General features: G+C 36.4%; 1 protein-coding gene across 1 annotated transcript in view; it reads right to left on the minus strand.

Moving 5' to 3' along the window:
* The window catches only part of APOB (apolipoprotein B), a gene marked incomplete at both ends in the record, with an annotated part of 35,595 nt that extends 26,326 nt beyond the window's left edge, over positions 1-9,269 (minus strand). Inside the window, 9 exon segments of the mRNA XM_082302382.1 lie at positions 6-225; positions 970-1,055; positions 1,245-1,369; positions 2,349-2,504; positions 2,689-2,842; positions 3,814-3,959; positions 4,813-4,928; positions 7,501-7,539; positions 9,212-9,269. Coding sequence (XP_082158508.1) covers positions 6-225; positions 970-1,055; positions 1,245-1,369; positions 2,349-2,504; positions 2,689-2,842; positions 3,814-3,959; positions 4,813-4,928; positions 7,501-7,539; positions 9,212-9,269 — 1,100 coding nt within the window.
* Between the last annotated feature and the right edge of the window lie 5,283 nt (positions 9,270-14,552).

The raw sequence follows: 14,552 nt of genomic DNA on the forward strand, positions 1-14,552 counted from the left end.
CATACCTTGAGGTTTCCATCATCTTTGGTACAAGAGGGCCAAGAGTGCTGTTATGCAAACTTCTCAGCCCAGAAACAAATCTGTAAAAGAGTCTTGCTCTCTGCTGGTTCTCCTGGGAGGCTGTAAGTTTCTGCAGTTCCTGCAGGGGTTTCAGAACAGCATCACCCTGCCTGGGGAGTTTGGCATCTGTACTTTCCAGTGCAAGTCCCTTCTCTTCCAGTGCATCTAGAAATTGGAAAAATTGCATTCTTTATGTCTTTATCAGGGAGTTATGTTAACTTTTATCTTCTGTCATACATTCTGAATAAATACAAAGCCTGCAAATTATTTTATATGATAACTGTAGAAGTTTAATAGCTGAACAGTTTACAAAAATAATGGCATGGAATTTAATATAATTGTCCAAAAAGTTGAATATTTGCATACATTCTTTTACATTTTCATGACAATTATTCCTTAACACCTCTTATATTAGCATAGTTTGCTTTTTCAACTTTTAATAAATATATGCTATAAGAAATATGTTATGACTGGGATTAACAACTGGAGGTCAGAAAAGTACATTTCAGAACAAAATATATAGTAATAATGGATTATTTACTTTGGGCACTGAAGCTAAAAGATGCATAAGAAATTATGGGTAGCTGAAAAGGGTTCATTAAACTAATTTCCAGTAAGACTAAATGACTCCTCATGCAAATTATACCTTTTTAATTATAAAGAAGAATTCTAAAATTAAAATGGAAACACCAAGATTATTTTAAATTAGTGGAGTTTTTAAACTTTTCAGGTTTTCCCATTTTATACTCAAACTTTTTCCTTACTAAATTGATAAAATTTCATTAAAAATTATGGATTTATTTTGTCCCCTCATCTTTAATTAATTCATTATAAAAAAAATCACTAAAAAAATGTTCCTGTATTTATATTTTGTCTCTGTATTTATAATATTGAGAACTGCAGCTATACCTCCATCAAAATTTTTGTTAGTGATCTTTGGGGTATCTTCAAGCCTCAGGGTCTGGTTGACCTCTGTCATCACACCATAGCGATTCCTAGGAAAGAAAGAAAAAAAATCAGTGCTTTAGTTGAGTCCAAATGTTTTTGGGAGGTCTTGACATGCCTCCTGCCTTCTTAAAACCAAAATGTATATCTAGGGATGAAGTCAGGACAAAATGTGATACATCACCATTTAAAATGGATATTTGTAAATAAAGGGTAATGATAAATAGTGAACAACCTACTTGTATGAGGAAGGCAGAAACAGGTGTTTTTCACTGCAGACAGCATCTCTTATGTGCCTTTTCTTTGCATCAATATTGTAATGACAGAACTGAGTGCTCTTCAGAAGGGTAGACAATGGGTTGTTCTATAAAATAAACAATTTGGCAGTCTGAGCAGAATAGGAAACAATGATAGTTTGAAAGGCAGACACAGTTTTACTGTAAGATTAACAGTTATATATTGGAAATGAAGGTGCATAACTGGAATCATTCTTACACAAAGACAAAATTGTGCCAGTAACAATCTTTAGACTTAAGTCTCTTCTCAGGCAAAAATCCCACTGAAATGTTCCCTCAGGCCATATTGAGGTGTTTGGGTTAGTAGTTCATGATTGATCCCCTGCTGCCTACAACAAAGGCTCCTTCATAAAACCAATTTGTAATTTTTGGAGTAGTTCAGTCCCCTGTTAACAACTGATGCTCTCTTTAATTTCAGTCTCATGACACAAATTTTAAAGACTTCTACAACAAGCTGTAGAAGTGGCAGAAATTATAAAATGTGTTTTCAGCATTATATGAAATAATATTTTTGGTTTTTAGTTAAAACACCCAAAAGCACAGATTCCATCATATCAGAAAGAAATCTGACAATATTCGTGCAAGCAATTGCATCTGATCATTGTGGATTAACAGGTAGACTGAACAGTTTGTCAAACCACTTACTTCAGGGCATTAGAGCCCTCTCCTCCTGGACATCACACACACTTTAGAGTTTTGGTGGACTCCATGTTTTAGATAAAATTGGACTTTTGAAAATTTTGACCCACAAAACTAAAAATTTGGCTCTGCTCTGATAGGTTATCAAATAATTAACGGTACTAACTTCATATATGAAAAGCTCTCCTTCGAAAAAGAGAAGAACGTGAAAGAAGGTAATTACATGCTTGCTCTGCATCTGTTTTTCTCTACTGATGGCCAACAATACCACAGTCTGATCTAATGGAAGGGTGCAGAAAAACTAAGTTTTCAGAAAATAAATATAAAATTTAGTCATGTTAGTAGTTGTTTATCGTTTTAAGTGCTGGTGTGCATGTTACATTATATAATTTTTAATGGCATACTTACTAGTCCTTTTACAATGGCAATAGGGCTGACATGATCTCTGATGGGACTGAAGTTGTCACAGCCTTTCAGGTATCTGGTAATTGAAATATCTTCTGCAACATTTCCTTTTCTGGATTTGAATTCAACTTCACTGTCACACTTTCCGTATACTGTATCCTGGAAAGAGAAAAGAAGTCAGCATCTCTGCTCATGTTGTCAGACATTTTCTGATCTAGTTGAAAGGCACCCTTTCTGATCTGAATGTCCAGGCCTTTTGAAAATGATATTCAGGAATAACTCTATCTAGGTAAGCTTTTTCCATTGGTTAACACAATAAAGTGAATGCTTTCAAAAGACCTACCATTGGAATTGTTTTTATGTTTTCCACTGTTTCTGTTGGCACAAGGAGAGCTGAGATGATACCTCTCTTGAGATTCAGTACATTCAGAGGCTCATCCTTCTCTGGATACAGCTTGACTTTTGTTCCATCCTGAATGCTGAATTTTAGCTCATTCCTGTCCCCCAGGAAAACAACATTAGTATGAAATCGTATTAAAGCCACACAGTGAAGAACATGTTATCAATAACCTGCTGGGCTATAGATAAAACATCATGTTTATCTTGGTCTGTCATTATTTACTATTCACTGCTGTTACTCACAGAAAGTATTACGAGTAATGCAGCAAAATTCTAACCAAGGACATTTTGATTTCACCAGATTACGTCATCTAAGGGCAAGCAAATACCAAGAGCAATGGCTGAAATTTGGAATTGCATAAATTCGAAGAGGAGATAAGTAAATTTTTTAGAATGAGGCAATTATTAACTACTGCAACAGGCTACAAAATGATAGGAAGGATTCTCTACTAGTTGGAGTCTTTAAATAAAACCTTAATTGTTTCCTGTATGACTACTGAGGCACTGAAAGAAGCACGAAGGTGCATGACTGAAATATGCACTGAGAAGCACTAGAGACTAGCTGGGTCGAGGGAGTAGAAGAAATTAGTTACAAAAGCAGATAAGTAAGGAAAAGATTAGCTACACAGGCCATTAGAGATTGGGAGTGGAAATCTGGACTTCAGTCTCAAATGCCTTTCTGTTGCACAGTCTGTTAGCAAAGGAAAATGATCTTAAACCGGCTGCATGCAGCCATTTGAGTATGTGCTTACAAAAAGGAACAATAATTACACTTGCAATAATCTTTTGGGGCACTACCCAACAACTTCCTGATGTAGATGACAGAAATGAAGATGCCATTCCAGGTGAAAATGCTGTATGTAAAAAAGCCTTCCCTACTGGCAATTGGGAACTATGTTAGCCCTAAAGTGTATCAGGGAGAGCTGTGTTGTGGAACCAGCTTATAAATCTACCATGTTATCATGAAATGTGTTCCATGCCTAGGAAAACATAATCAAGGTGGACTGTTGACACTGCAGCCTGTTCCATGTTAAGGTCACAAGTACTGATGACAATTGATATTGCTTACTCGGACATGGCATTTGCAAACTCCTCAGAGTTCTTGGACTTTTTCAGAATAGCCCTTCCCTCAGTGTCAACTCCAAATGTCTCCCTCAGGGAGCAATGCATTGTCCTCAGGGTGAAGCGGCATAGCTGGGGTACCTCCAGTTCAACCTGAAAACACAAATATTATGTTTTTCTTTTTTGCATTATCACATTTCCAGGATCACCCAGTTACTGCTTAGAAAATTCCTTGGGTTTTGTAAAGTGTCAGGATCACCTTGCTACCAGCTGTTAGGAAATACTCCAAAGTGCTCTAAATAGCTTAAGGTAACTCCACAAAGAAGATATGAGGGCAAGTACTTGCTTGGCTAATGGCATGGAGCAACATGGTAAATGCGCAACTTAGTTTCTGAGAATTTCAAGTATTAGAACTGTATGAAAACTTGAGTCATTACACTGATCAATGTTTAGACTCTATCAGAATAATATGTGCTAAATAAAAAAAATATTTTTCCCAGTTACTCCATTTCAGGAAAAAAAACCCTCAAAACCAACACCATGATAAGAAAGTTTTGGGCAAGATAAGGTGATGTTGGGTAGTTAAACGGCCTATGGGACTTTTTACTTCTACAGCCCTGGTTCTGTCTTGAGATACCATCATCAGGCTCTCATGTTGTCTTCATGGCACCAATGACTCATTTTAATTGAGCTTCTAGAATTGTTTAACGGACATTGGTAGACTGAGCCTGGGAGTGAAGGAAAACTGAAGTACCAGGTCTTGCCCCTTTCTCATGTAAAGTTACACCAGATCGGGATTGAAATGCACTGGCACAGAGGTATGAAGGACTTCTGCCATCCTCAGTGCCCCCTGTGTAGAACAGGGAGGTCTTCATGATTCTCAGTATCTTCCCTTCAAAAGGATGATCTTGTTTGGAAAAACACTGAAGGATGCTCCCCAGCTGCCAGCTCCCATGTTGTAAAGTACACAGTCCCCAGCTGGCTGTATTTACTCCTCTTTGCCTACCTTGCACGTGATCTTTGAACCGCTCCGAGAATCTGATGTTCCTGTGATCCCACTTGATGTCTCTGCTTCATATGAATAAACATATTTTCTGAGCGGTTTAAATCTGGTTGCATCCTCTGCAATTGGGAAAATGAGAGTGGTTTTATGACCTGGGTAGGATATACATGTGTAATCCTTACAGTACATGCTTAGTGTTGTGTAACTAAAATGAATGCCACAAAGAAGAAGCATGAAGATCCATGATCCCACTATTTCCTTTTACAGAATATCTTTCAGACAGAGAAGTGATGCCTTCATGTCAGCTGGATACTTTCTGAAGCATAAGACAAAACTTGTGGGGTCAGCATAATTTTTGGGGTGCACTGCTCAGATGGGATCTGACAGTGTGACCCCACCTGTCCTTCAAATCATGCCCAAAAAGCAAATGAGAAAAACGAGAAAACTTCAAAGTGTGAAACTGTTTTAAAAATTACCCTATGGCTTCTAAATTGACCCTATCAAATTTTAATTTTCAAATTGGTAATAAAAAGATTCCTTTCAGCTCAGATTTTTCCATCATAATGCAAATACAAGGAGCTGCTTTACCAATCACATGATGGAGACCAAAAGCAAAACATCACAGAAAGAGACAGAACACCAAAACTACCATTCTTCAATATCATTTCACCTGAATTTATGGAGGATCTTTGTGCCCCAGATTCTCTGAAATATGATTTACTCTAATTCACTTCTTAGATCAGAAAATTTTTCTAGGGCAGACTATTTTTAAGGGACATAAGCTTCATTTACATGAAAAGCATCCAGAACAAGGGAAAAGCACTAAATTATGCCTAAGACTACTGCAGGAGGGAGTATTTCCAGAGGTGTTTCTCTTTCTGTCAAAGGAAGCCCCAAAACCTAACAGGCTTCCTCAAAAGAATGACTTTCACTTGTCTTTAACCTCTCCCTGTTGCCCTCAGAGCCAATCATCTATAATTTTAAACCCTGCAAGCAGGAATGAATGTGGTAATAGAAATATAAAGAAAAAAATAGTGTAAAATACAGAGATATAAGATATTCCTTTGGTGTCTGGAATGAGTAACATAAGCCAAACAATATCTTCAATCACAATCCACTCCCACTAAAACTACAGGCATTGTTTCAAGCTAAAGATGCCGACCAAGCACTTGAAGTGCCTGCGTTGGAGCAGTCTAGAGCAATCTGAACCAGAAATTACTATTCCTTTGGTTTAGACTGAGCAACTCACCGGAACTGTGATTCTGTTGTGATCCTGAATGAAAAGCAATTTCCTAAATTGCTCCTCTGTAGTTATTTGTAACTACCTGACCATATTGGAGTCCTGATCTACTTTTATAGAAAAAACAAAGATCGGTAATCCCACTGTAAACCCAAATGCCCACCATCAAATCTGTATGACTTTGACTGCTTATGCCTGCATGAATGTAGGTTACTCTTCTTTTATAAAATCTTTGTCAAAGGCCAATGGCAATGCTAACCTTGTCCTTTATGTCACACCATTTAATACACAGGAAAGACAACAGAATAGTACTATAAATCTCTTATTTCCTCTCAGCACAATCACTTTTACAAGCTTTACATACTTTAATAGTGGTTTAGCTGAGATTATTTTCATGTAATTGCTAAACAAAATTATTTTAACAAATACTAGCTGTCATACGGTAATCAGCATCTTACAAACATTTGAAAACTTAATTAAATTATCTATTTAACCCTAAAATTAGCTGCTAACCCCGTCACTTTTGGCTACCCTGATCTATAGCTGTACTCAGAAAAATTTGCAACACCAGTATCTACATTGCTAAAGTGAAAATTTTTGCTTCATATCCTGTTTTCAAACAGAAATCAATGAAAAAGTAATAGAGAAATGATAAGCTTAGAAATACAAATAAGAAATAATTTATTGTATCAAAAAATGAACAAGAAATTGGCAATGAAGCCCAGCAGTCTTTGAGGTGTTTCAGTCATCTGAAGTAAACCAAACTGCCTGGAGATGGTGCTAAAGCACCCAACAAAGGAAAAAAAACCAAGACAAAGAACAAACTCATTTAGTACTTTGACCCTGTGGTGGAACATTATGTATCTAACCGAGCAGTCAGGGCCAGTCAGAGTTCATTATAAAGATAGTGCATAAAGTCAGCACTTCCTGACTCTTGGCTTGTTTAAAGAAATTGCTGTCCTTGCTGACAGAGTTGATGATTTATTCTACAGGTATTTAGTTAGATATCTAAGTGCAATTCTGTGGGCTTAGCGGCAGCTGTGAAGGGTAAATAAAACGTTGAGATTTAGTCCACATTGAAGTGCAGTGTACATAACCTCACAGTTAAAGCTTCACATTTGATAACCAGAGATTACTAGATTAAGGAATTTGAATTTGACAATTAAGAAATAAATAAATGTAAAAACACAAACCCACAAACCCTATGGAAAGCAGTTTCTTAATGGGAACTTTAAGAAACTCAACCTCAGCTTGTCCATCCTTAGGAAAGTCTTAAAGTTATTTGAACCAAGCCTAATGGATAATTGAATACTTAAAATAAATGGCAAGGACTTTAGAATATTACCATCACTTTCATTTAAGTTATTTCAGAAGAAAAGTCAGGCTTTGAAAGATGTATTCATTAAAATAGTGGCATAAGATAATGAAAGGAAATGCAAGAAAATACTTACTTGAACATCCTGGATTTCCACTTTCAGGTGATTCTTCTTCTGTAAAAAACCCAAACAAACAAGCATTAAAAGCTGGAAAAGCAGTTTACAAAAAAAGTTTGTAAAACAAGGGCTATGAATATATAAATGTAAATACTTCATTTACTAATACTACATTGCAATGCTACATAAGACCTTTTTAATTCATACAAACTTCTGATATAGTTTGGCCACAGATATAAGTAACAAAGCTACCATTAACATTGACAGGACAGAGCCAAATCTAAAGGGAGGTAAAAGCAGTTGCCTTGATATAGAACTAAAACCTCAGAATAGGATCTTTAATCACTGAATTAAATTAGCTTGACTTAAGCTGAGAAGGATCAGTATTTTTTAAAGCTGATTTATTTTATATTATGCAAAATAGTTTGTAAATGATGGGCACAAAATGTAGAGGTAGACAGATGATATGTACCATATAACACATTTTACTTTTTAATTTTAGTCTATTTGACCACACAAAAATACTGCAAAATGGATAAATGGCTATACTGTGGTTTTTGTATATTTAAAAAAGGATAACTTTGAAGGTTAATACTAAAATTCTCTGCCAATAAATTTTTTCTGAATATTGAGAGCTCATTCTTTGGAGGAAAAGAATGCTGGTTGGAAGCCTATTCAAGTTAAAAAGAATCATTTGCTCCAATCAGTCTTAGATATGTTCCATATGACTGTATTAAAATAAAATAAAATATAATAAAATTAAATTAAACATAATCTAGTAATTTTTTTGCATTTATTGGATGCTATATCATTCTTTGGGATATTACACATGAAGACCAGCACTTTCACAATGTTCTCTGCACACTTTCCAAGTTTTCATTCTGGAAATTCTAAGTAGACCACTCTATAGAAATAGACTGTAACATTAGTCACAGTAACAACAATACCATCAGAAATACTACTATTGCTCTTAAAATAAAATTAATAATATTATAAATAACCATATTTGTCTAGCAATAAATTTGTGTAATGTCAGTCAGCAACAGAATATTAGTTTAACAAAGATGTATTTATGATGAATTAGATCTGAATATAAAACCAGATCTGCATAATTAGCTCTGGAATCGCTTTTCTCTTTAAGCCCCCTGAAGCCTTAGTTAACACTACAGCGCTGTATTCGAAAAAGCCACTTCTTGGGAAGCAAGGATAGCTCACAATCCATAGCATCATATTGCTCTCAGTTGTCTTTTCTGATCTTAGGAAAAAACCCCTCTACTGGCCTACCCCTTTTACTGATGAGTGTGTCCCTTCAATACAAAATATTGTATTTCAAATAGCCTGCCAAATATAATTTGCTTTACTGCTCTCTCTCTTCACATTTGCTGGAAAATAGGCTAGCAACAGGTGGTCTAAGTCTGCATGGTATCTCCAAGCTACAGTAGCTCCATGACGGTTTAAAAGGACAATGCTACAGAAAAACAGTGGATGCCTTACAAATTGCAAAATAAATTAAATCTGTTCAAAAGCCACCAGGCAACATCCATGACTTTTCTACACTGGGATCCTCCTTTGACTGCCCATTCCTATGAAGGGAAGAGATGATATCTTTGCCACACTGAACCTTTCTAATTCTATAAGCCATTGTCCTTTCAATTTTTTAAAATATTTTTATTTTAATGGGCTCATAAATAAAGCAGCACAGAGCACTGACATAAAAGAGAGTACTTACGTGTGAGAACACCATTGCTGAGCAGCAGGGAGAGCAGCAAGAGCTGCACAGGGCCCATGGTGAGCCCCGATCTCTCTTGCTGCTCTTTCTTTTCTCTTTTTTCTTTCCTCTTCAAGTCTTCCCTGCTGCCTCACAGGGAGAGTGAGCCTTCTGACTTGGACCTCCATTTATATAGTCTGTAGCAAGCAGCTGAGTCAAACAGTTTAGAAAGCTCAGAGCAAATTGCCAAAGGTCCAAAGGTGAGAGTCCCAGATCCTCACTGTGCTCCACACCATGCCCTGCTTTGGTTACTGATAGTCACAGAAACATTTAGGTTGGAAAAAACCTCTAAGATCATCAAGCTAACCTCCAGTAAACTGGGGATTCTCCAGTTAGCCAGGACTGCTCATAAATGATTGACAGTGGCTCAGTGAGCATTCCTGCTAGCTCCCCATCCTTCCTCCTCTGAGAATCGAAAACTATCATTTTGTGAACTCCATGATTTCATGATGAATCCAAACACTCCTAAAACACAGGGCTATCTAAATACCTTTCCTTCCTTATTTCCGCTTCTGAAGAGTTTAGAACCCTCCATTATGGCGGTCCAGCAACTGAAGTCATCCCACCATGTTCCCATGATGGCCACTATATCATGGATTCCCTGCTGCACAACAGCTTCCAGCTTCTCCTGGTTGTTATCCATGCTGTGTGCATTGATGTAGGTGCACCTGAATTGTGCTTCTGGTCCTGAGGGGAGAAGCTCTAATTCCTATGTGCTCATTCTCAGGTGCCTCCACTTTTTCTAATGCATCAACAACTGTTGTGTCTTTGCTGCCACAAAAGCGGATCTCTACACCCTAACTCCACTGAGACGGCAGATCAAAGGACTGTGGTAGGATACGGTCCCTCAAACACTGGCATGCTGCCCCCAGGCTTATCCGAAGGCAGAAGACTGAGCTGGAGATAAGTCACTCTTCCAGTTCACTGGTCTTTTCCTTAAGCAGAGTTTTAAGGGCAAAATTCCCCAGCTACAGACTCTAATAATGTATTCAAATAAATGTACCACATCTACACAAGAATGATTACAATGCATAAGTTAGACATGGAAGAAATTATCACTGCATCATACTTTAGTATAGACGTTGAGAGGCTCAAGAATATAAGTACTTGAAAAAATGAGAATATTGTGCAACTACTGGCAGGAGATTGAAAGTTTTTTTTCCTTTGGAACAAAATTTGTCATATACCTTTTAAAAGATATTTTAATTTGACTTGCAATATTCAGGTAAACCAGGTCATGCCTAGGTTGGAAGTAAGCTCTGTACAATTCTTTTGTTTCCTTATTTTTAGATTCAATTTTTTGTTTGCTAATAACAGCAAAAATATGAAAACAAGATGATAAATTTTATCTGAATGAAGAAGATAAACCAATGAAGGAGATAAACTTGACGAAAATGCAAACAAAACCCCCTTTTAAGGGTTATGTATATTGGCAAAAAAGACAGGGCTTATGTCATGAGAAATTCTAGTAGTTTGAATTCTTTCTCTATTCATATTTATCAAAGCTAACTGCAGTCAAAAAATTGACTGTGGAAATATTTAAGAACATTTTGTTCAGTAAATTTAATTTTCATATATCTGATCAAATGGAAATGTTTTGACATTCACATATTTAGATATTTTTCCTTAGCTTGTTGAATCAAAAATCAAATTTTGGCTTAGCTAAGCAGTAATTTCTATAACCCTGCAATGTTAGTATTTTACCATACATCAGGGTAGTTATCTTTAAAGTCTCATATTTCTTCCTACTCTTTCTCTCTTGGACTTAATAGCTGGATTACATTTCCCAGGGTGCACTGAGATCATGTAACTCCTAACATCAGATGGAGCTCAGCCAAATGGTAACCACTGATGTATGATGGCGTTTATTTTCCAATAAGGCAGGCATCTGTCTTGTAATCAGGATTTTGTCTGATGACATTAACAAAAGTATGCCATTTCATAGACATTTCTTGCAGAAATTCCTTTTGTGGATTCATCAGTGTTGGAGGCATCAGAAAAAAAGAATTTCTTTGATTTCACCATTTTGGTTTCTGTCCTTGGCTTATACCAAACACAGATACAATAAATCAATAACAGATTTTTATTTTTCACTTCCAAAAAGCAACCATTTTTTGTTTACTTTTGTGTCCACAGCTGCCCCAATATATGTGCTTTGATACGTAAAAATAATTTTACCTTATAGTATGATTGTACCAAAGATACTGCACAAAGATAGCATTTTGTTCATAGCATTTGATTCAAACATAAAGGTTTTGACTATTTCTTAAAATCTATTTACTTGTTCACTGTAGCACTGCAGATAAACAGAGCTCTGGAGTGCCCAGCACTCAGAGTTAGCTATTTCCCTATTTTGCCTGCGTCTCCTCACTGCTTTCATGTGGTTATTTGGGCTGAAGTTGAACCTGACTGTACTAATATCATGCTGCATGGCTATAAAAAGACTACAAAAGTTATGACTCAGCCCATAAGCATGCAGGTAACATGAGTGCACTGTGACAGGTTTATACTGCTGCATTACCTAGTGTCCTGGTTTTGGCTGGGAGAGAGTTAATTTCCTTCTTAGTAGCTGGTGCAGTGCCACAAAGCCCATTGCTCTGAGCATCCATCAGACATCCCGTGTATGGACTAAATCAATGGTCTTATGAAATGTAGGAACTAGGACAATATTTCTGATATGCTGAATTAATTTTATACAGAGACAATTTGTGTGTGTGTATTATGGATGTGCAAAATCTCTGATACGCTGTGGAAGCCTTAGCAATTGTGGAATTATTAAATGTATACAGTTAAACAAAAAGCCCATCTAACACTCAAACTTTAACTGAGCCTATTAAACATATTTGGGTTTAAATGTTGTTTCTAAACCACGTTGTACATTAACACTTTATTTTTGAAAACTCTTAGTTGTAGTTCTCCTGACATTTCGAATCTAGATTTGTTTCTAAAAAGAACAACTGATTTTATGAAACTCTGTCTTCAGACTTCAACTTCTTCTGCAACTACACAAAGAAATCTGCATCAAATCACTCATCTGAAACTGAATTCACTCCTTCCTGCACTTGTGTCTTTCAGTAAAGAAGCTACTTTTGTAGTGTCTGTTTTGGCAATGCCAACAATGGTTTTCTTAACATTAATATAATTAGAGAAAATCCATTAACCTTTAATTATATCTTCTATAGTTTATATTTCATATATATATATAATATATATTACGTATATGTATTTATTATATACATGACATGATATATCATAGAACATAGTCTTTTCATCTGCTTGGTGATACTGAGAACTTTTTTGTTTCTTACTGGAGGTTGGTCAGATGTTTTGACAGTACTGTTAGGAGAGATTATTGCATACTCTTAGGATAAGACTTCTTCAACTCATTGAAACACTTTATTAAGTTTTGCATCTCATTTTCATTCAATGACTTTTGCAAGAAAACAAAATAGACAGTTTTTAGAAGGCTTATGGTTGGTACTAAATTACTTATATTCCTTCCTACTTATATTCTAAAGAATCCTTTTGTCTTTGCTTCTGTCCCTCTCTCTTCTCTTTTTCTTTTTTCTCTCCTTCCTTCTTTTCTCTCCTTTTTCTTCCTTCTTTCTTCTTTTCTCTTCTAAGAAATATACCCACTATACGGTGTTCAAATTTATTTTTATCTCATTCAGGTCAAGGCCCAGCACTTCTGTTATTTGGGAAACACTGGTCTCAGTCTTCTGCTGTGTTTCCCAGCTCACAGTGTCATCTGTTTAGGTCTTAGCATGTCACTCATCAGAGAAAAATGGTTGTATTTTCTGGTGAAATACCTATGGTGTTAACTATAACCCAGTGGCAACTGGGGGAAACTGTGTCTCCCCAAGGAGGTGTTGGAGGTGCATAAACATACTCTCTGTTTGTCTAAGAACTGCTGCCAGAAGCCTGCTGAGGCATCAAGAGTAGAAAAATATTTGCCATAAGCCATCTCCTCCAGAATTTCTCTCCTTGTAGGTAGTGGAAAATGTCTCCTCTTTACAAATTTATTTAGTTCTTTTGAGTATATTCTTGGGCAAGGGGTCTGACGTCTCTTAGCACTAACAAGAAAATGTACTGAATCCTTTGAACATTTTATTCATACTCTCCTTTCAAAGTATTAAACCTCCTCAGTTCCTTCATTTTGTTTTGTCATTAGGCAAATAAATTTGCTTTTCAAAACTGTGGTAGGTGGGATCTCTAAATTCAGTTTTGAATTTTGCCAAGAGATTCCTACAAAGACGTTGCACACCTGTAATTTATTCTCTCTCATCAACAAGGTGACATCATGAAGTGCTTGATGTATTTCTAAACCAGCACTTTTCCCCCATTTCTTTCTTATTTGTCCATACTTTCCATTCAAATGCTTGCTTTTAAGCTCACCACTGGAAGACTAATCATGTATTGTCTCTATTAGTATTAATAATAATGTGTCTGGTACAGATGTTCAGTGCATCTGCAAAAAAGGTAAGACTAAGAAATAACCCATTTACTCTCACAAGGACAATCTGGGGATTTCCTGTAGTAGAATTACATGCTGCTGTTCTAGTAAGTTCCATTGAACCAGTGGCATTTTGTCATCCTTTCTGTCCGGGTTGTAATGTTTTAGTATTGCCTGCCTTGCCAAAATATTGTACTCATGACATAAGTGGTTCAGTGAGCCATGGTTTTGGAGAACTCCAACTTGAAACTCTGTGCACCTTTTCATTCATCTCTCCCATGGTTTCAATCCTCCATCATTTTCATACTGCTGGAGCTCATGCTGTCTCCACAGGCTTTCATGTACACAGGATGCCATACCTGCCTGCAAAATTCTAACTTCTTTCCCAAAATTACTTCACACCACCACTGTGCTTTCTATGATCCTTTTCCTCATCTCCTCATCTGGCCAATTCTCAGAGACTCAATTTGTTTTCCAGACTCAAAGGTTGAATCCACCAAAACAGAAACAGTTTCTTTCTTTAGGTTCTGGGGTTTTTAAAAAATGATTATTGTTATTTCTTTTCAAATATTTATCTGCCACATGTCAATTTTCTACAGAACACCATGTTCCTCAAAGAAGCACACTATAGTAAATACTGAGCCTTCTGCACTTCAATTAAATGGAAGCTCTGAATGCAAGAATTATCATTTATAGTAATACTGCCCTGCTGTTTTTCTTTTTGCTGGCTTCTGCTGCTCACAAATACACTGAGGAGTAATGTTTAAATATTTTCCAGTTGTTTTGGGAGGTTCATTTTTTCCACCGCTCTGAGCAGTTAATTTTTCTTTCTGCTTTTGAGAACTGTTC

This window comes from Coloeus monedula, assembly GCF_965178545.1.
Source record: "Coloeus monedula genome assembly, chromosome: 2".
NCBI lineage: Eukaryota > Metazoa > Chordata > Aves > Passeriformes > Corvidae > Coloeus > Coloeus monedula.